Raw genomic sequence first — 22,270 nt, forward strand, 5'->3', positions numbered from 1 at the left:
ATGGGGAGTAACTGGAAACGTATATGAGTTGTATATTTGATCAACTATGCATACATAATACTTTCCATAAAACATGTACTTTGCCAGATTGCAGTGAACAGGGCCAAGTTCTAAGAATTAGCCCAAATTGACACACGTCAAAGTGGAAGAAGTGAGAAAAGTCCTCTTAATAATGGGACTCTTGCTAACCGATGTTTGGGATGTGCTGGAGGTGGTCACAATCTGTAGCTGAAGCGTTGCCCTTCCAGGACTAGGCAGCACTCATGGTAGCTCTAACTCGGTTCAACACATCACACCTAGACAAGTAAACCACTGATGAGCAGAACAAACATTTGGCGCCAGCCCATAAACATCAGACGATGTGGCTTGGGAGCTGTGAATAAGCGGAACAGCTGCGTCTGACTGTAGTGGAAACCTTACAGTATCCAAAAACAATCCAAAACAAGAAGTTCTTCATTAGATGGGTTTCTGCAAGGGTCTGCTGGAAAGAAACAGGCCCACCTGCAGACAGACTTCCAAATGTCTCCAGGGGAAGGGGTTTCCTCTTCCTCCTCAGCCCCCCTTTTCCCTGGCTTATGGTCAACCCTTTTAACATGGTTTCCCCTACAGTTCAGAGAATCTCCTAAACTCAGGGTGGTGAAAATAAGAACCTCCACAGCACAGCATAAGCCGCACATGTAGTCGGCGCCTGGGAGGAATAGGCTCCAGTTCCCCCTCTCACCTTGGTCAGTTCAAATTGTTCTAGTATGGATTGCAGACATCGATTTTCATAACTCCACTCATGCAGTCCCTGTGGTGTCTGCTACCCCCCTCTGCTTGGCTGCTAACAGAGATAGGATAATTTGTGTTCCTTAGCCAGATGGAAATTGAATAAAACCTGCTGCATTTTCTGACAATTACTCCTTGGCCAGTGGCTAAGCTAAGACTGTCAATTCATGGATGTTAGAACCCTGTTCAGAGGGCCACAGGGCAAGCAGGAATTACTGGGCCCCAGCTGTGGTGGTTGAGGGCTTTTACTCCTGAGGTCCCTGGGCCGGGCCAAGTACCTCTTCATCATTTGACTCTCAGCAGTTGCGCGGGTCGAGCAGTCCGGGGTTTCTAGGGGAGGAGCTAGGTCTAAGGTGAGCAAAGATGCACAACTCAAAATCCATCCAGCTACCCCAATACATGATTGTCCAGTCAAATACTTTTTTTCTGTAAAAAGGATTATTTATCTAAGATCACAAAAGACAGTGCTACACACTGTAAACAATATGCACAGCCTTCTTGAGTCAAGCCCACTAGCGTTACCCAGGCCAGCTTTCCAATCCAACATACCCGTTTATGGCTGATGGTTATTTCCCATTTAACTTTAGCAACATTTAGCAAGAGCCTCGAGTGCCCACGCTGGTGCATGTTAATTCATAGCAAGTTCACCCAGGGCCCGCGGCCCGCTTGTCAGTTTTACCTGCTCTCGCGGAGTGGTGATTCAGAGTCCCCAGATGCCCCTCGGCCGCCCTGTGCTGTCCAGGTGACCGGAAGCTGCGGGTGCAGCAGTTGCCATCCCTGGTACTCATGCAATGCGGTAAGTCTCTCCTGCTGTCAGGGGGTACCTCTTATTTACTCCTAGACTGGGGAGTTGAAGTCGTTGTTCCCGCCCTTCACAGGTCATGGCCCAAGGTTTCTTCTCCACTATATATGGTGTCAGGGTGGCAGCCCCCCTCCTGACACGCAGTCGGGTCCCTGCAGCACATACAGGGCAACAGCACTTTCTCTTCATCGCAGCTCCCACCTGGCATATGGGGTCACGGGCAGCATGAACAGGGTGACAGCCCCCTATGGTTTGCGGCTATCTCCTAAGTGATGTAGCTTCCCGCAGGCACACACACATCCTAGCGTACACATGCAATTGCTTGCACTGTCCTCCTGCACTGTACCATCTCTCAGGCACACATACCTCTTTTTTTGCACATGCAGCTGCTCCCATCTATTCCTTCTACACTGTACCATCTCTCAGGCATACATAGATCCTCACATGCACACACAGCAGTTCATGCTATTCCTTCTGCACTGCACCATCTCTCAGGCATACATAGATCCTCACATGCACACACAGCAGCTCATGCTATTCCTTCTGCACTGTACCATCTCTCAGGCACACATACCTCTTTTTTTGCACATGCAGCTGCTCCTGTCTTCCTTCTGCACTGTACCATCTCTCAGGCATACATACATCCTCACATGCACACACAGCAGCTCATGCTATTCCTTCTGCACTGCACCATCTCTCAGGCATACATAGATCCTCACATGCACACACAGCAGCTCATGCTATTCCTTCTGCACTGCACCATCTCTCAGGTGCACGTACATCCGTGCGCTGCACACCCCATTACAGGCCAAATGTCGAGTTAAGCATCAGCGTTTTACCAGGGTGGGCCAGGAGACACTACTCTAGTGACACAGGTAAAATAGACCTGTTTACTCTACTGATTGCTAAAAACACAGCATGCACCCACCACCGTGCTTGTGCTACTTAACATCAGGTGAAGGCCATTACCTTGCACCACTTGAGGGTAACGTTTTAGATGCCCCTCTCAGTCTAAGCAAACTGCAGCCCATGAGACAGGTCTAGGTTGTAGCACACACGCATGATCTGTGTTCGCTCATGACCAAACAATCAGCAGCTAGGGCACTCAGGGCAGGGTTACATGTCCGTCACCGTGAGAGGGACTTTTCCCAGCTATGGAGTAGTCAAATTTGTGGTAACTTTGTTCAGCATTACCATAGCAGAATAAATGCTCAGGTGTTCTCGTCTATAGGGTCTGAACGCTTACCACCAGCCACTGCCTGTGCAGGTAAGAGCAGTGGGGCGGTAGGGCCGAGAGGGGGGGTTGGTTTGACGGACAATGACGAGGGAAAATGTATTAAGTATTTAATTTTCCCTGGTCATCATCCGTTGAAATCCCCCCCCCCCCCCACCCTCCTACCTTGCCCCACCACTCTTAACTTCACGGGCCACAGCTGCTTACCATGCAGCAGGCATCTATACGTTAAAACAATTAAGTAAAACAAGTAGTCAAATGGGTCTTTTTTCTCCTTACTCCCAACAGCTTCAAATCTAACGAAGATTACATATATGTGCGAGGCCGTGGACGAGGCAAGTACATCTGTGAAGAATGTGGGATACGCTGCAAGAAACCCAGCATGCTGAAAAAGCATATCCGCACTCACACCGACGTCCGGCCCTACGTCTGCAAGCTCTGCAATTTTGCCTTCAAAACGAAAGGTACAGTACCCTTCACCAAACCCTACGAGATATCTTCTATTATGGGCCCTACTTGAACCAAGATTGTCCCTCAGGGAACAGAAGCTTCAAAGGAAGGAATGCCTATCTGTCAATCTCCTCTATGTTCTTCACCTGAAACATACCCAAGGTCAACATGGTGGAGATGAGCTCTGGAAACAAGATGGTTTAGCGTACGGTTGTACATCACAATATCGATAACAAAAATATCATCCGGCACAAATACTGGATCCTTAATGTCATTTACAAAAATATGCTCCATTGGGTGTAGATTGTCTGTTAATAATTCCAACAGGGCGATATTTTTGCAAACCATAATTCGGACACTATAGTTTTGTCAAATACCATTGGGGCCTGGATATTCTGGTACCATACCTGAGCAGACATTAGAAACCCACCGCATTCCCTGGAAGACGAAAATTATAACAGCAAATATAGCTTTTTAACCTTAACCTTCGTACTCTGGTCGATACCTTATAAGGTAGATAACATACATAGGCCCTCATGACAAGTTAAGTGTTAAACTCCTATCTAAGTGCAAACTTCTGTTTGCACAGGTATAGGAATTATGAATTGTGCGAAAATAATAACACCCTCACTGTTTTCCGTGACAGATATTGGCAGGTCAAAGCTGCTAAAATGTATTGGTAAAAAGGAGGCAACAGATGCATTATTTGGAATGGTAAATGGTATGCCCCCATTTTGAAGTTGGAAACTGGTGGTAGGAGGTATTTACTACATGTGGTAACACCTCACCCTGGGGTAATAGCTTTCACTACTTGTGGTAAATACCACATTGTATTCTGCCCAACTTGTAATGAGGGCCATAAGTGTTAAGCAGCAGACTTATGCATCTATGTATATATGTGGTAGGTGGATTGCAAAAACGTGGCCACAAAACAGGAGAATATTGTATTGGGTCAAAGACAAAAGATATAACCAATACATGATTGTCTTTGGTCTGGTTTAATACCCTGCTGCAAGTTCACATAACATTGCATCGTGGTGGGTTAATTGCATCTCTTGAGCTCTGGACCTAGTACAGTTGCGAATTTCATCATGAGAGGTCTGACATGGACAGTCAGGTAAGATGGAGTCATAAGTATGAGGATGTGTAGATGTATTCCATGGAAGCAGCATGCCCTGGTTGATACTTATGTATGAGGGGGGAGGTGTTCTGGACATGTTATGAGTTAAATAATTCTTCAAAAACAAAGTTCAGGGAGGACCTGGCTTGGCAGTTCGGGCTGGACTGTTCCCATGAGGCACAGGGTCAAGACAGATTTGCATATGGCTGGGTTCAAACTGGAATGGCATGGTGAGCAAAAAAGACGATGGATTTAGGCCCAGATCTCTGCACTAGGGTGAATGTATGACATTGTTCTGCATTCTGTCCATCAACTGTTGTTTTTGCATTAAAGAATTCTTCAGCAACGCTTGAGTGACAGAAAGCTGCTGCATAATGCAGCATTTTTACCACACAGCGGAAACTGAAGATATCTCCTGATGTACAGAGTAAGGACACTAGATGTTGACATGTGCAGGAATAGATATGCAAAATATCTGTGCATGAATAAACAGATATACTATATACTTTTTAACTGAGAACCAACTATTGGATGTAAATGTTTAAGGTAATTCTACTTAATCATATGAGAACACTAGAGCAGTATGTTCTATTTGTATTCACTTCAGAAGGGGACTGAACTTATGTAGAACATTCCAACCCTACTCTGAGAAGAGCAGTATGGCCTGTAGTGCTGTATTATGTCCCAACCGGACTAGACAACCACCAGTCCTAGGTGAGGTCACCTCTACATTCCTTGTCTCATGCAGAGGTGACTTTGTCTAGAGTTTTGGATCATAGAGCGCTTTTTAGAACAGGGATTGCCTGATCTGCATAAAGTTGATGGCCTTCAAAAATGGCATAAATGAGGGAACATCTTGCTCAAGGTAGTGGCAGTGGTTTATGAACCATAATGTGATCAGGTTCTGTCATTCACCGCCAGGGTTGCTGTGGAACGGGAAATCGGCGCGGGCACAAAAATAAAAGTGCCCCCCATTAAGAAACAAGATAGTTAAAAAAGAGTCCCGCATTCTGCAAATCAGGACTGTTTTAAACTTGTAAAGACACACTGTATAGGTGTTTTGCATGGTGTAGGAGACTGCATGCTATGTTTGTGGTAATATCAGAAAACCAGCAGTAAACACTGGACCACCAGACCATAAAACAGGCCCCAAAACAGCCAAAAGACCAGCCAACACACAATGATTAGTCAGAGCAGCCCTTCTGGCATTACAAGATTGCCCAATATGCCAGTCCGACCGTGTTCCCTCTAGGTTGCAAAGCAGCGGCCTCTACCCTTCGAATCTGTGGTCAGAGACCAAGTGCTTTTGAGGAGGTTCAAAAGCATTGGAACTCCTTACAAACCCGAATTAAAAGCATTGACGTACACTCTACTTTTAGGAGGAAGCTTGAAACCCACTTGCTCCAACAACCTTTCTCCCACTTGAATGCCAGTGACCTCCTTTTTACGCTCTCTATATGCTTTTCTTTTTCCCTGTGATCCTTTCCACATTTGTTTTGGGACTTCCTTTCACCGTTTGGGCTCTGTCTTGGATCTAGCGTGCTCTGACTAATTCGAGCTAGCACCTACGTGCACAGATCGGGCCAAATGCCAAAGAAAAATCAACCCTGAGTCATTTGTGCTGCATTTGCACAGCAGTGGGGAGCAGCTTGAGCTCGGCTTCTCTGCTGCCCCCACCCCTCCTCAGTAAGGAGCTACAGACTCCACAACTAGAGGGAGTGACTTTCTCAGACATCTTACTTCCAGATGAAAAAGGTGGTACAAAGAGAAAGTTTTTACTTTCGCTGCTGCAATAATATTTCTTTGGATTTCTGTGTGGTCACTGTAAATCTTTATTATTTCGAGATTTTACTGTGCAAGATGGATTCCATAAATTCTCTCCTCGCAGCTAAGCCATCCAGGGATCTCTGTGCGAGACTTCACTACCCCTCATGTAAATTGATTATCATCCACTGTCTCCGTGTCCAGCCCATCTGTCTACAGTGGAGCCTCAGCAGCTCACACTCCCTGGCATAAGCTGTCCCTGTAACCACTAACCAAGCTGCTCCTGCCATTATGAAGGAAGCTTGCATTTGCGTCATTCATTTATCCCAAGAAGGGCTGGTCTAGACGGAAGAGGCCCAGAGAAAACACCTAGTAGGGTTGGGATGAAAAGGGCTGTTTTTAGGGATCGATACACAGAAGGATCATCAGCTATCCAGCCTAGCGAACAGCCCATAGCAAATGCACACATTTGTTTTCGACGCAAGCATAATTTGCTCCCCATCCCCACAAATAAGGAAGATAGTTGGACTCACTCGCTACGTACACCCACTACAATATAGAGCTGGTAAGGATACATTTTCAAAGATTGGTTTTGGGCCAAAGGAGGTGCAGCACAGACCACTGACATCTTCTTTATGTGTGAAAAAGGCAGCTTTATTAAAGACAGGTGGCCCTCACAATGTTAACCTTGGCCTTTGCCTTAGAAAACTACACCTCACTATACATTTGTTTACCGACTTTGCCCCCCACCCCTAGGGTTTCCATCCTTATATCCTTTCCTTGCAGCTGTTAAAAACCCCTACTTGGTCCATAACTGTTGTACTTTGAACCCCTGTGACCTCTTATCTTACCTACTCCTATAAACATCTACATATCTAAGTATCTCCTGTCTTAACTTCTCATTATTGCTTACTCCTGGAGTAACTTGTTCACAACTGTAAACTTAACCTGTAACCATGTAAAAACTAGCTGCCAACCGCCTTGCACCTGCTACAAGCGACAACCAAATACAATTTTACCCCCCCATACCTGCGCACCTGGGATTAATAAACCTATCCTAAAGCCATGCAGAACATTAAGAAATAACCCCCACAATAAAATAGGCAGGGCGGGCGGGAAACATTTTCACAACTACCCTGGCCGGGTGCCCTGTCACCTTACTCCAAATGGCGACACAAAGTGAAAGATGGCACATAAATACCCCGCTCCTACCAGCCCAAAAAGTAGAGCCCAAATGATCCCAATTGGTCCCAGGCCGCACCATTGGCCCAAAAACCCCTAGAGGTGCAAGTCTCCCGAGCGGTCGGCTACCCCCACAAAGCCCCATCAGCTCACAGTCTGCCACCACTGGTGCCTAGCCACTTCTCCACTGTGCCCCCTCCTTGTTTTACCTTTCTCATGTTTGCCTGTTGTGGTACCTTCACAACCCTTCATCATGCGCAGAGAGGAGCTTATTTTCAGTGCTGAAGTGCTACAAAATCCCGCCAGTTGCACAGAGGAGCAGACAATATTTTCTCTTGCACATTGGTGGTTTATGCTGTTGACAACAGGCATGCACTACAGGGAGTTTGATGTCGGCTACAGGAGAAATTCTCAGGCGTCCATGGGCTGAAGGAAAGTGCTTTTGTTGGCCCCTCCTATTGCTCGGTTTCAGGCTGATGAATAATGGAAGAAACCAAAGAGTCCCGGGTGAGCTTCTCATCCACAGCCCCATTTATTATGGATAGAGACCCGATACCTCGTGCTTGCACACATCAGTCAGGAAGGAACAGAGATATCCGAGCAAGGCAGCCATGAGTGTCCTTGTTCGCTGCAGCTAGGAACAGCGTTGAAACTTTGGTTGTAACCGCCCTCCTCTGGGCGATGACTAAATGCTTTTCCTGCATTCACTTGCACCATTCAGTACATTATGCTCATTTTTACTTTTTAGGGGCACCTTATCATTGGACCGATTAGAGATCAAAGCAGAACATAAAGAGAATGTTATTACTTAATGCTGAAATGCTTCCTACCCTAGAGATTAGTGCTGGTGCATTCAGGGTGGACTGCCCTTTATTCTTACCAGGTTCATATACAGTTGACTGGCTTCCAAGTCTTCAGGACCGGTCCCCAGCTGGGTTTGGGCTGCCCTCCCTACATGAGATCACACTGCTGCATCTTGCAGTCACTAAAGATACGCTGTTTTTAGGTCTCGCCTGACCCAGCGCATGCGCTGGTCTGGCGAGACATTTTGAGAGGGATCCAAAAAGTGCTACCAGGCCAGCCTAGAGCTACAGTGCATGTGCACGGGCGCGCGTGCCACGCTTCACCACGATTACTTTCACTTTCGCGGCTGCTTTTATGTTTGATCGCGATCACTTTCGCAGCCGCACGGCCGCTTGTTTACATTTAAAGCACTGCCAGGGCCATTGATTAATACGATTGACAGGGACCACTAATTAGAATTATTGCGAGGGCCCTTGGTGCACAATGCTCCAGGAGGATACCAGTACATATTACTGTTCTGGGACCACTGATGCTCGCTGCTACCTGGGGTCATGGGTGCATACAATGCCTGGGTCATAGATTCCGGTGCTGCTGGTGCATATACCGTCTGTGCCATTAAATACTGCTAGGCGCTAATAAGATACGTCTTTTTGGAAATGAATATTGCTGGCATTGCCTTGCTGGAGAGGTTCATGCTGAGAGGCAACAGATATTTGGCACAAGCACTTAACACACATCCTGATATTACCCATTTCGTGTCATTTCCTGTAACATACTTTACTTTAGTAACTTGTTTTCACCATTTCCGGTGATGCCACTACAGTCAGGTCGTATTAGTTCCTGAAATGTCACTGTGTCAATAATGCACTCCTGGCGCGTGCGCTACACACTGGGGCTTTTACTATGGATACTGAGAGTAAACACAAAAACACCACAGTCCATAAAATTATATTAAGTGGGATCCCAGTCCAGTTACTCGAGGGGGGTGGCTGCAGCTTGTGTGTCCGATAAACCGAGTCTGACTCCGGCTGCTTCTGGAATCAAACCGTTTCACAACCACAAGGCACTCTTCCTTCCACTAACCGCTATGTTAATAGAACGGAATAGAGCACGAGGGCCATTAGCAGGGCTTTGCAGCACTGTCAGGCTGGGGCACTGTCACATGCTGACTTGCAAAGCATGCTTCAGTTCTTGGAACTGTGCAAACGTGAGAGGTGAGGCCCGAGTCAGAGAGGCAGTTACCCGCCATGGGGCAGATCACACATCTCAGGCCATGCCATGCTGGGTGTAAGTGCGCTGCATGCGAGTTCAAGCACTTGTAGCCTCACTGTCCGGATGCAAAGCATCAGGTGGCCAACCCACCCTCAACCTTAGAGGAGCGTGCGTAGGCTTCTGCATTTCACAGCCGTGTCACAAGAGCCTGGTGCATCACACGGAAGCTTCCCAGGTCCATGTCTCTGCATGCAGCTCATCTAGTCCAGGGTGTCACTGTGCACTGACGACCTTGCAGTCCTGCATGTACAGGACTACATGTCCCAGAATGCAAAGCCCTGGACAGTATTAGTCACGCATTGAACCTGAGCGCTCCACATGTGCATATCAAGTCATGCACATTCTAACAGACATGCCATGGCTGAAAGTGGCAATCCCATGGTAAGGTGCCAATTAACCAGGGCTATTTATCACTGTCCTGCTGTTCACACTGCTAACATGCCAGTCGGGTAATAAAGTAAACACAGGAGTGTTTATCAAATAAAGTATACAAGCATGAATAGGCTATCAAACTTCAAAATAGTGTAAAAATCAATTCACTTAAACCATGCAAACAAAAAATAAACGTGAAAACAAGCATTGACATAGCCAATAGGTCTCGCTTTTGGGACTCTATAAGTATTTAGATATGCAGCACAATATCCTTGGTGCAACAACATCAACTGTTGCATGGCTAAACACTTATAAGGTCCCAAAGGCGCGACCTATTGGCTATGCCAATGCTTGTTTTAAAGCTGCGTTGTGTATTACCAGTGGCCTAGCACGGCTGTCTTACACTCTAATGCAAGCAGAGAAAATGGGTCCTTCCCCATGGCCATTTGATGGTAAAAACAAAAATGGCCCTATTTTTTGTCCTTTGGCAGCTGTCTATGGACCTGCTTGTCCAATGGACCCACATAACCGCTGGGTACTGGTGCCCCTGCATTATGAGTGATATATAAGCCACTGTGCATTACATCTTCTATGCTGCAGCTCCCCCCTTTCGACCTACCATGCCAACAAGTGCCAGGCAAAGCACTCCGATACAGCTAATGCGCAGAGTGTACTTGGCTGTGTGAGGAGCAACCCACCTGGGCCTTTCTTGGGTGCTGCCCTTGCCATACTCAGTGGCAAGGGATACTTTGTGAAAAAAGGCTCATAAACCGCAGTCGTAGTTTCACAATTGTCTTATCAGTGTCTTATCTTTCTACCTTTTGGTTGGACTTTGGAAATAAAGCATGCATGTCAGCTGTGATTTTAAGTGACATCTTCTGTAAAGAACCGATGTACATCTGGTGTCTCGCCTTCCCCTCAATATCTATTGTGCCTGCTTGGAGAACCCCTATTTTAACTTTGCTATTCAGTGTTCAGGTTTTAAAGGGGGTATTGAGTTGAGTTATGTTTTATCGGGATCTTGCCGCAGAAAGCTGGTTGCATTTGATGGAATAGATGAGTATGTTTCATAGGCAAGTTAGAGGTAGGTTGACTGTAGGCTGGATACCAGCGGCGTTAATCATCTCTGAGAAGAAGCCTGTGCTCAAGTCGCTTCATCAGCTCTTGTTGTGCAAACCTTTCTGTGTCCTTGTCACCTAATACTTCCATGGGCCGCTTCTAGGAATGACCAAGAAAGTTCCGTTGGAGAGATGATCTGCGATGATATGCCTGCGTTGTTTACGCACACCGCTTGTTTGAGCATTGATTTTACACATTTTGATGGCTTCCTTTGGTGTAATGCACATTGAGTACAGTGTGGAATTTGTAAAGCATAAATTAATAAGTGCAGAGGGTCAAAGTTTTTCTGATGAGGCAGTCGCTGCTGAATGCCGCTGTTGCTGACTACCGAGGCTACCTATTCTTGATTCCTCCCCCTGCCTCTTTCTTCCCCCACACTACACTTCCTGTCCCACCATCTGACTTTTGCAGGGTCTCTGTCCTCCCGAATTTCTCTATTTGTCACTGTTTCCTCTCTTTCTGTTCCTACTTCCTCCTCCCTTTTCTGCCTTTCTCTCTTTCTTTCTGAATCAAAGTCTGACGGTGAAAAATAGGTCCTAATCCCCAACATGAATGCCGGTGCCGACCACCCGCGACCACCGTCACAAATTAAGCACTAAAACAGTATCTAACAATCATGTTTCCCCAGTGAGCTCCAGCAAAGGGTTTATTTGGGATGTAAGCATGGCAACATTCTGCCTGGATTGTTCAGCCATTTTGTGGATACATTTGGGTACATTCATCAGACATTTGTTGCCATCTGTATCTCGCCTAAAAACTTGCCAAAATTCTGTGATTAAAATCTGGTGGGGTATATTTCTAGTTTAAAATTTGCTAAGAAGCACAGCTGACAATGTAGCAAAAGTGTCTAATGGTGCATCTACTCTTAGTGACCTCACACAAATGTCTGTACCTGACAACTGAGTAAACAGACTTAAATGTAGACACACTCAGGATAAAGTTCATATTAACTTAACAGTCAGGTATAATAAGGAACTGCAATGGGATGATCAAGGTGTCTGCTTAATTACCTTGCCTAGAAAGAGGACACTAACTCGCAACAAAGGCCTGGTTTCCACTACTATGAAGCACATTGTAATGTCCCACCAGACAACAACAATGGGACTCTCACATATTTACCTGTTACAGCTTAGCTCTTCTCACGTTTCTCCCTATGCCACATCACAGTCAACCAACATTGCTTACCAAGGACATTTAGGGAAAAACAAAAATATCATATAACCTTTTTTTAAACTAAAGTCTGAGAAGAAGTTTTTTGTCCTCAATTGCTCCCAGAGAGCTTCTGCCAGCAAAACAGTTTTTGTTATCAAACCTTAATGCAAATATATAAATATAAATTACTTAATGCAAGCATAAAATATCTGGTTCGCATGGTAGCAGTAAATATTCTAAAGGCCACTATCATTGAAATAATCACACTGATATGCGTCCTTTGCTTCGTTTTTAGTCGTCGATACTGGATGACAGGGAGTTATTTCTTGGTAATGACAACTTGATCTGTACATTAATGTGGTAATAATGGCAAGATTTAATACAATCTAAGCCAAGACTGTGGTTCTCCACCTAATTTAGACTAGAGTGGGTTTAATCTTCTCTTCAGACAACATGATGTAATAAATTCATTTTATACACAATAAAGGAAATATTTACTCAGCCCTTAGTAAAGCCTAGGTTTAGCCTAATGCCCAGATCCAATCAGGTTTTAACGCTCCTGCTCAGATTTATGTTAGCCTTTACCAGCCTCCTTAAAAAACATAAAGTCACCATAAAGCCCACTGTCACTGGGCTCTTTGTGAAGCCCAATGCACAGATGTTGCTTCATAAAGGTACATGGAATGGCATTTCACTACTGGACAGCACTTTCCAGAAGATGCCCTAACCCTCCAGTTAACTGAGTGTGAGCAGGAACACTGCAATCCATCGGGGAAGAGGGGGGAGCGGCACAGACCACTGACACCGGATTTGTGTGTAAAAGGCGGCTTTTATTGAAACAGGTGCACATCAGGTATATAAACCCTTGGTCTTTCGCTTTACAAAACTAAGACCTAACTATACACATATGTTACCTATGTTAAACTATCTCCACCCCTAAATGTCCCACCCCCCACAGATCTTAAACCTGCTAGTCTCTACCCCCTCCTGGGCTGATTTTCAGCAGTTGATGCCTTTAACTTCCAATACAGTGTCACTGAAACTGTTAAGCTCTCATTAACTTAATTTCCTAATAAACCTTAAACTTCCTGCTTCACCCAGGCGTGAGCTTGTCTACCCATTCCTTTTCTTCCTGGATTGCCGCTGCCAACAACAATAAACTTTGCTAACCCATGCCAACCTTTCGTCCAACCGCCAATGCACCTGCTTCTAAGCGACAACTGTACCTGCCTTGCGTCCCCCATACACCTGTTCCAAGAAAAAGCCATTCAATATACTCCAGACTCAATATGAGCAAACCCCAAAAACTCCAAAATGAGGCGTGGATGTGTAGGAAAAAACGCTGCGGGCCTCATACCATCCACCGTGTCACCAATATAAAATGGTGGCTGGTAACCTAATATGCCCGTATTTATATACTTGGGCTACAAGGTTGCCCAAAACGAGCCCAAACTGCAGCAGTTGTTGGACTGCTCCATTCCCCAAATTCTCCCTGGGGGGGTTGACCTCCCTGTGGTCAGCTGCCCCCCAAGGCCCCATTCTGGAGACACATGGGGTGGGGGGGGGGAGTCTAAGAAGAGAGAACTGGACTAGAAGACTGCACATCGCGCACGACAACCTTGCCCCTGCCATCTTTGACTGGGTGTAGTAGGAGTAGGCAGCACAGTAAGACCTCGCGGGAAGACGGGGAGTAACAAACAAGACACAGCCCGCGATTTTGGCAGGTGTGTGCTTCTTGCGATCGAGAAACGTTGCCTCCTTCCTGTTCACCGTAGCAGCAAATAAAGGGATTAAAACTATTTTCATAGTGACTAAATTTAGGGCACCCCTGCAAACTCTCACGGGGAGCCATCTTTCAAACGATTTTTATCAAAGGGTTTTCCATTGCTAAATGTGGTGGTCTTGGGGAAGACCACCCCATGAATACAGTCCGCTGGCATGTCTGCCTTAAAAGATGTAGCTCGCCTGCAAAGTAGGTAGGATGGGCAGCTGTGTGATCGCAGAGCACTTCCTTTTTATTTATAGAAGCAAATCGCTACATTTTCATGTCTGCACTACCTCGCCCCTCGCATAATGGTAGCAGCCGTTTCAACTAAAGTGCTCACGTCTGCGGCGGCCGAGCAGACTCCATGATTATGTCATCACCAGATGAAAGCAGTGTGCTCACCCCGTCCATCTGTGTTCTGCCTGTCTGCCTGAAAGGGGTCACTTTCAAAATGATTTTCCTGACAAACGTATCATTGCAGCACATCAAAAACAGAAATCTGAAGTGCTGTTGTAATACAGAAGGAGGGGTCGGACGTAAGGGGCAATCGCTGCGGTAAGTGCAGGCAGGAAAGGCGAACCGAGAAGAGCGAGTGGTAATCCGAAAAAAAACACTGGGGCCCAGCCTGTCCGCCAGTTTGCTGTTTGACCACAGGCCTATATAAATAAGATGGGAGAGTCACACATTTTCTCTTTTAAGGAGCCGTCATCTCCTTCTTGCCCGGGTTTTATCCAAGTTGCATAGGGTGACCAGAAGTTTAAAGCCAAAAACTGGGACATTTTGAAAAAAAATCGAAGACGGACTACAATTTTACTTCAACCCAGCGAACAGAATGACAGTGCTCCTTAGAAGAGAATTGCAGAAGAGGCAGTAAGAACATTCATTAAAAGCCATTTTTAAACCAGTAGCATGCCTGTTAATTAAATTGCTGTCTTATAACAACTGCTAACTATCCCTGCTTTGCGAAACATAAAAAATATACGGGCTCCCACGTTTTCAGCCGACCCTCTCAGAAAACCGGGACATGAGCTTCATTTTCAGAAATCTGCTGGGACAGCTGGTGAAAAACTGGGACTGTCCGGGCAAATCCGGGACGCCTGGTCACCCTGAAGTCGCAGCCATTGTCTATTTTGGGTATTCATGTGTGAGACCTGCTATTCCTGGCCACAGATCCTCTTGCAATTATTCAGTTATGATCGGGGTCACTGGAATTATGCGGCAATGGAGGACCACATTATGCCACTGGGTAGATTTATTATTCGGAAGGACAAGGCACATTATGCTGCATAACGTGACACATTGTGTGGCAGCATTGTTTCGCTGTTTTGTCCTTGTAATACTTTTTGGTGGAAAAGTGTTACCTCATCAGCAGCTGAAAAGTGCCTGGTTGACACTTACAAATGCTTCCATGTGTGGCACTTTTGTGATCCACTTTAAGCTACAAATATTTTATGTTATAAACTTCACATTGTGCAGCAGACGGTGAATTATGTTGCAAGTGTGCTAAATGTATAATTGTGTGGAAAGCTCCACAGCCGCATAATTCCAGTGCTCCCCTTCAGAATGTAAGAATGCCTAGCAGCTCACAGAATCAAACCACACAAACCTGACTCATGGGCCCTCTGGTTAAATATTTCAGAAAATGTTGCCAATGTGGGAAGCCTGTCGTTAACAATAGTGGCATCCATTTCTACGATATTTTCACATTTCCTATATATATATATATATATATATATATTTTTACTGATAACCAGTGGGTAAAATGTATCCTTCAGTCATTACCACCAAGATAAGGCATTTGTAGATGCAAGAGAAATTTCCTGAAAACAACATAAAGGACCAAATGTACAAAAGCTTTTTACATTTCTTACCGGGCTGAATTGCAATTTCAGCCTGTTAAGAAATGAAAAACAGCTGGACTGTTCCCATGAGGCACAGGGTCAGACTGATTTGCATATGGCCATGTCTGAACTGGGGTGGCGGAGTGAGCTAAAGAATGATGATGAATTAAACCCAGATCAGTTGACTGAGGGTGAGTGCTTGCAATGTTCAACACTCCGTCCATCATCCCCTTTGGTTTTGCTAAGAAATGAAAAACAGCCTTTTCATTAGCACAAAGATTTAAAAAAATGGTTGCAATTTGTGATTTCTAAACTGTGACTGCAATTTAGGAAACTCAAATAGGGATTACCTATTTGCGATTACTACAGCACATGTTAATTGGGCATTTAGGAAACACTAATACCATGAACTCAAAGTCAACAGTAACTATGTGCAAAATACCAAAATGCATTTAAAAATTTATTTTTTAACATGACATGAAGTGCACATATGCTCCTAGGGCAGATGGCCACTTACATGTGCACTACAAATTTCAGGGTGCCTCCAGGGGGGTCCTAAGGCCAGAGGTACCCTTGAGTTTGGATTTCCTAACTTGTGGTGCCCTATTAGGAAATCACAATTTAAAAATGCAAACCATTTCCTATTTGGCCCATAGGTGGGAAAGCAATAGCATTTCCTATTTGCGATTTCCTAGCAGTGATTCCAACTCTGTAGGAATCTCTATTAGGAAATCGCAAATTTTGTCCATACCATTTTGCATTTCCAAAACAGCGGTTCCTGCAGAATCACTATTTCGTAATTGCAAAATAAGAATTTCGTACATCTGGCCCATAGTGTGTATACCATTACCACCTTGATTCCAAAGAAGGGCCTTGTCTCAAGACAATCCCATCTTTAGAGGAAAAGTCTCCACAATTTCTCCCTTCTTTTATTTCTTTCCCTGCCTCCCTTACAGTATTTCTTCAACCCTTCTTTTTTGCTTCCTCCTTCCTTGCTTGCTTTGGATGTTCATCCTAGTTTGTTATACCTTTCTTTATTCCAACTATGTGCAATTTTCTTATGAACTTTCTTTCTTTCATTTATTTTTCTTTCATTCATTATCTTTTTTTGTCTCTGTTTTGTATCTCAGCCCATCTACTTTCTTCCTATTGTTTTCTTTTTTGCTCTCTTTTTCATTCTTTTTTTCTGGTCTCACTTGAGACAGTGCATGAGCTGTCGCTTGTGACACATCTTGTTTACTTACAGGCTACTCCATCAGAACCACCCATTGTTTACTCATCGTCACTCTAATCATTTCCTAGCTTCTCTTTGCCGCCATCACTTCCTCTTTGTGCATTTGTCCCTTCCTTATCGCATGGCCAAGTACTGCATTCTTGCCCAGTGTCCTTCCACTGCTTGTGCTTTTGGAGTTACTATTTTCTTTTAGTTGCAGCACTGCATAAAAGTGCATGTGTTTTCAGGCCATCCTGCTCCATGTTTTTTCTTGCCCCCACCACGTTGTTGTTGCTTGCCCCATCCCTCATGCTCATTCCGCTGTTGTTGTTGCTTGTCCTGTCCTTCCCGCATTTAGTTGCTGGCCTCCCTCCCTCCCATCCGTCCTGCATTGTTGTTGGTGCCCCCTCTTCCTGTATTGTTGTTGCCTGCCCTGTCCCTCCCATCCCTCCTGCGTTGTTGTTGCTTGCCCCATCCTTCCTGTTTTTTTTTATTGCCCTGTCCCTCATGACTTCTGTGTTGTTGTTGTTATCCTGTCACTCCCTAGTTGTTGTTGTCCCATCTCTCCCTACCCCTCTGTCATTGTTGCTTTCCCCTGTCCCTCCCACTCTTTCATGCATTGTTGCTTGCCCTGTCCCCTCCCACCCCTTCCTGTGTTGTTGCATGCCCCGTCCTTCCAACCCTCCTCCCCTGCTGTTGTCACCTGCCCATTCCTACCACCCTCCTGCATTGTTGCTTGCCCTGTGCCTCCACCCCCTCTCCTGTGTTGCTGCTTGTGTGCTCCCTCCCTCCTTCCCTCCCCCTTTCCCAGGTTGTTGCTTCTCGCCCTGTCCCTCGGGCACATTCCCACATTTCTGCTGCTTGTCTACTCCTCCTGCCTCCTCCTCATTGTTGCTGCTTCCCCCATCCCTCCCTCGTTGTTGCTTGCCAGTGTCCCTTCTACCCCCTCCCACGTTGTTGCTTGCTCCTCCCTTCTAGCCAGAAAAAAAGTACTGTGATGCGGCCAGCGCATCATATAATTTTTGTTCTTCTAACTTTTAGCCATGCTGCTCAGCAGCCATACTTTTGTGAAGCATAACTAAAAGACATTATATAGGCGAGAGCAATTGGTTTTTCCAATGCTTGTTTCATTGAGATGCATTCTTTCTCTATAATTCTGTGCGCTAGGTTATAGGGAAATTGTAGTCCTTCTTCTATTTTTAGGAAATGTCCCGGTTCTTGTCTTTAAAATTCTGGTCACCCTGCCTTGAGTTAACCCCGTCTCTCGAAAAGGTCATTGGAATTGTGGAATCCCAGTTTCTTTAAGTGATCCCCTCTCACTGAATGTTAGAGCACGAAAAAGAGAGAGATTCGCGAGATTTCGAGTGATATTGCCTGCTAAATGGTTTAATCTCTGCCCTTCAACAGGGAATCTAACGAAACACATGAAGTCGAAGGCACACATGAAGAAGTGCCTAGAGCTGGGGGTGGCCATGACGTCCATCGATGACACAGACGCTGAGGAAGCAGGTAGGCCACCCTAAGCTTTGCAGATGCGGGCTCTTTTGGTGTTGTGTGTACACAAACTCGTGGCACTTCAGAGAAACAAGTGACATAGAGTGGGATGTGTGGCCAGCTGATGTGTTTGTGTCCTTGACGCTGAAATGTGCATAACAGAAAGGGGGTGATTACTGCAGGTGTTGTGATAATAATGAAAATAGAATTTCCGAAGGAATTCTCAAAGAATTCCAATAGTACTGGTCATTGTTTGCTAGGAGTGCTCAAATGCTTAAAATGTATCCATTCAGGCTGGAAAATTCTGCATAGGGAAATCTAATGCAACTGGCATTTACACGTCCCTTTTTTCACCGAGGTAAAGATATTTTTCCCTTTGGAGGAATCATAAAAATATGCTAGTATTACCTCCCCATCGCGCCCTGGAAACAGCTCCCTGCCAGTGGCACGAATAAGTTTGTAAGCTACCCCAGTGTGGAGAGCAGCTTGCAACAGGGGTGTGGGTACCCACAAACTCACATCTTTGGTGGTGTTCTGTTACAAATTCTACATCCCTACAAGGTGCTTGAGATCACGACACCAAGCATTAGCTATGCCCAAGCGTATAAAGAAAGTCAGAACACGTGGCCGATCATTCTCATACCTGGCGGCTAAACACTGGAATGAATTACCTCACGACCTGCGTCTTACTGAAAACTATGTAACGTTCAGGAAAAAGCTAAAAACTCCGTTTTTTCTGATGACATAAGTGTGAGCAGCTGAAGGCCCCCAACATAACCTACAACATGTTCCGCTAGACAGCGCCGTGATATCCGCCAGGATGAATGTTGTGCTCTGCAAATAAATACAAATACAAGCAGGACCTTTTTGGAATTCCTGTAAATCCCCGCCCCAAATTTCTGTGGGTAAAATTCTCATCCTGTGAAAGAGATTAGGATTTTACCTTTGCAGATACATTTACAGTGATCCTAGGTGCACCAGTAGCTGCGTGAATTGGGCACACTGTTCGTACCTTTCAGTGTCTGTAAAATCCTGTACTTTCTCTACAAGAAAGAGCCACACATTGTACTAAGAGTAGAAAGAGCCATAATGCATTGTATTTAAATGTGGGCGATTACTATACAAAATGGTCACCTGAGTTAGCTCTAGACCTCTAAATACCTTATGTGCTCTTGAGCACTTAAGGCATTCTTTGGAAGTGTCTACATCAAGACGTGAGTTTGGATGGGAACAAGGTTGGTTAACAGAGTCTGGAACTGGCTGGCCAGTAACAGCTGTGGGTTTCGGGTAATTGAGATACTTCTTTCATATATGGAGGAGAGGGAACTTGAGTGCCAGGAAGATTGGTGCCCCGAAGGGTATTCACATGAATACTGCAAAGGTACCGGTTAGCTATATATCAGTGATGTGATTATACCAAAGTCGTTGAGTAGTGGAAGTGAGGTCATATTCATTTTTGCCCATAAGATCATGATAGGAAGTGGGAAGCGGTTTAAGGCTTCACTTGTGTTTTTGTGCCATTTTCTCTCAATTCTCTCTTTTATTCACCACTGAATCATATATCTGTATTTCAGAAAACATTGAAGATATGCAGAAGGATTCAGAAAAGGGCAGCATGCGGAGCATTTCGATGGATCATCAATTTTCAGATGCTGAGGACTCCGATGGCGATGACGGGGATGACAATGATGATGAGGACGACGACGACGATGAATTTGATGAGCATCAGGGAGATTCGACTCCAAGCACCAGATCAAGGAGCACAAGCCCTCAGCCACCCAGGTGCCCTTCTCTGCCTGTGACAGCTGCTCTGTCCCAAAGGGCTTCTTCTGAGAGCCCATTGGGGCACTCCTCTTTGATGAGCTATCTGTCTACATTGCCAAGTATTCAAGTGACTTCGCTTCTTACACCAGCACAGTCCCACATGGATTCTCAAATTATGGAATATCAGAGGTATTTGCATGCCAAATGTAGTAACCTGGAGCATGACAAAGACAGGTTAGACATACCAAGTTCCATGGACGAGGAGTACATGCATTTCTCAGAAACCAGCTCGTCTCCCAGGGATTTCTCGTGTTCCAGCCGACAGTCCTCACCTGGATACGATTCTTCACCATGCAGAGAAAATTCGCCAAAGAGATACTTAATGCCAAGTGGGGACTTGTCACCCAGGAGACATTTATCACCAAGGAGAGATGTTTCACCCATGAGGCATTTATCACCAAGAAAGGAAGCTGCGCTCCGGAGAGAATTGTCTCCCAGGAGAGATGTCTCCCCCAGGCGCCATTTGTCACCACTTAGGCCAATGTCACCAGGGAAAGACATAACTGGTCGTCACGATCTGTCACCAAGAAGGGAAAGAAAATATATGTCTACTGGTAGAACAGCATCGCCCAGAAGAGGGTTGTACCATAATCCAAGCCTGCCTGTTGGTCACCATTTCCAGCCTGATTTAGGAGTCCTTGGAAATGTGGTAAGTACACAGTGATGATTTTTTTAATGTAGGTTGTCTATTCAAAGATGTCAAATTCGGGGATGTGCAATGGTGCTTGTTGGCTTAAAAGAGACATTTTAGATTTCCCTCTTTCAAATGGCAAAGGGGCAGCCTTTGCTTCTTGAAGGGGCGGTACAGAGCCTTCTAAGACAGGTGCATATTCAAGTCTTGACCAAAAATTTGGCAAGTTCACTATGACAGACAACTCACAAATATGCATCTAGTGAGCACTTGATTTCTAGTAAGGGACATGCCAGAAAAACATCCAAGCCTCTCATCAGACAGCGCAGATTGCATTTGGAACAAGTGCCACAGGTATTGAGTGGAGGAGTCGGACACTGACATACTCAACAAAATGGCGAGTAGGCAGGATGCACCTGGAAGAGCTTCTCTCATCCTACAGCCCCAAGTGATGCTCCTCTTACAATAAAGGGCTAATGACACTTTCTACCTACATGAAGGACTGTCGGAGACCAGAGGAATTCCTGATGTACCTTGATACCAGTACCAGTGTCATATTCACCATCAACCTAGAGCTCACATTGAAACCCCAACAACAGCCTCAGTCTTGTAATTTAAACATAGGAGAGCTGCACGAAGTCACACCCAGCCCATCACAGTGGTAGTTAGGACCAACTCATGTACCACACACTGCATATGCCTTTTGCCTTCTTGTCTTCTGATACCGACCTCTCCTTTCAGACACTCCTCTGAAGCGCCTCTGCCAGTCACGGATCCCCACTTGGCTTGCAGACTCTCCAAGAGGGACATCCTATTCATTTTTGCCCACAAGAACATGTTAGGAAGTGGTAATACCTGGTACACTGATATGCCCTGATATGTCCACTCATTCCTGATACTCAGACCTGGCAGCACTTTGCAGATACATACTTCAGCACCCACTCACGGAACAAAGAGTCTGCCTGTCATGTTACTATGATGCACAAAACACCACAGTGCATCCTCAGTGCAGATCCTGTTGATGTGGAAACCTCACACTTAGATTTTACCTAGAGTTTTTCCACCTCCAGAATAAGGCTATGCCCACTAAAACACTACTTCCCTCACTTCCATGAGTTTATGTGAAGCAGCACCCCTAGAGTGATAACTAGTAGTGGCCTCACATTACTGCAAATGACCTGAAAATTGTCTTTACCTATGTATAAAGGGAGCAACCCAGCGGGTGAAATTCCATACACCGTCCCTTCTCCAAAGGCGTTTTGTCCCACTAGCAAATTGTTCAGATTCCCAGTACTCTGGGCCAGCCTACCTCCTAATAGGAGAATACCTGACTAATACAAAAATGACACGTATACACAAGGAAAGAAAGGAAGGACAACCAGTGGGACCCACCAAAAACCATCAGGTTGGCCAAAACAAGAGATGGGGTGTGCCACATAGGGGTTATCTGCTGCCGAAGGGTA

General features: G+C 45.4%; 1 protein-coding gene across 4 annotated transcripts in view; it reads left to right on the forward strand.

Moving 5' to 3' along the window:
* HIVEP2 (HIVEP zinc finger 2) overlaps window positions 1-22,270 on the forward strand; it is a 453,335-nt gene that overhangs the window by 423,512 nt on the left and 7,553 nt on the right. For all 4 annotated transcript variants that reach the window (XM_085611672.1, XM_085611673.1, XM_085611675.1 and 1 more), the window contains 3 exons: window positions 3,093-3,268; window positions 18,266-18,367; window positions 19,927-20,825. In XM_085611672.1, the coding sequence (XP_085467798.1) occupies window positions 3,093-3,268; window positions 18,266-18,367; window positions 19,927-20,825 (1,177 nt within the window). The remainder of the gene's footprint in view (window positions 1-3,092; window positions 3,269-18,265; window positions 18,368-19,926; window positions 20,826-22,270) is intronic.

The sequence above is a fragment of the Triturus cristatus genome, chromosome 6 (assembly GCF_964204655.1).
Source record: "Triturus cristatus chromosome 6, aTriCri1.1, whole genome shotgun sequence".
In the NCBI taxonomy this organism is placed as follows: domain Eukaryota; kingdom Metazoa; phylum Chordata; class Amphibia; order Caudata; family Salamandridae; genus Triturus; species Triturus cristatus.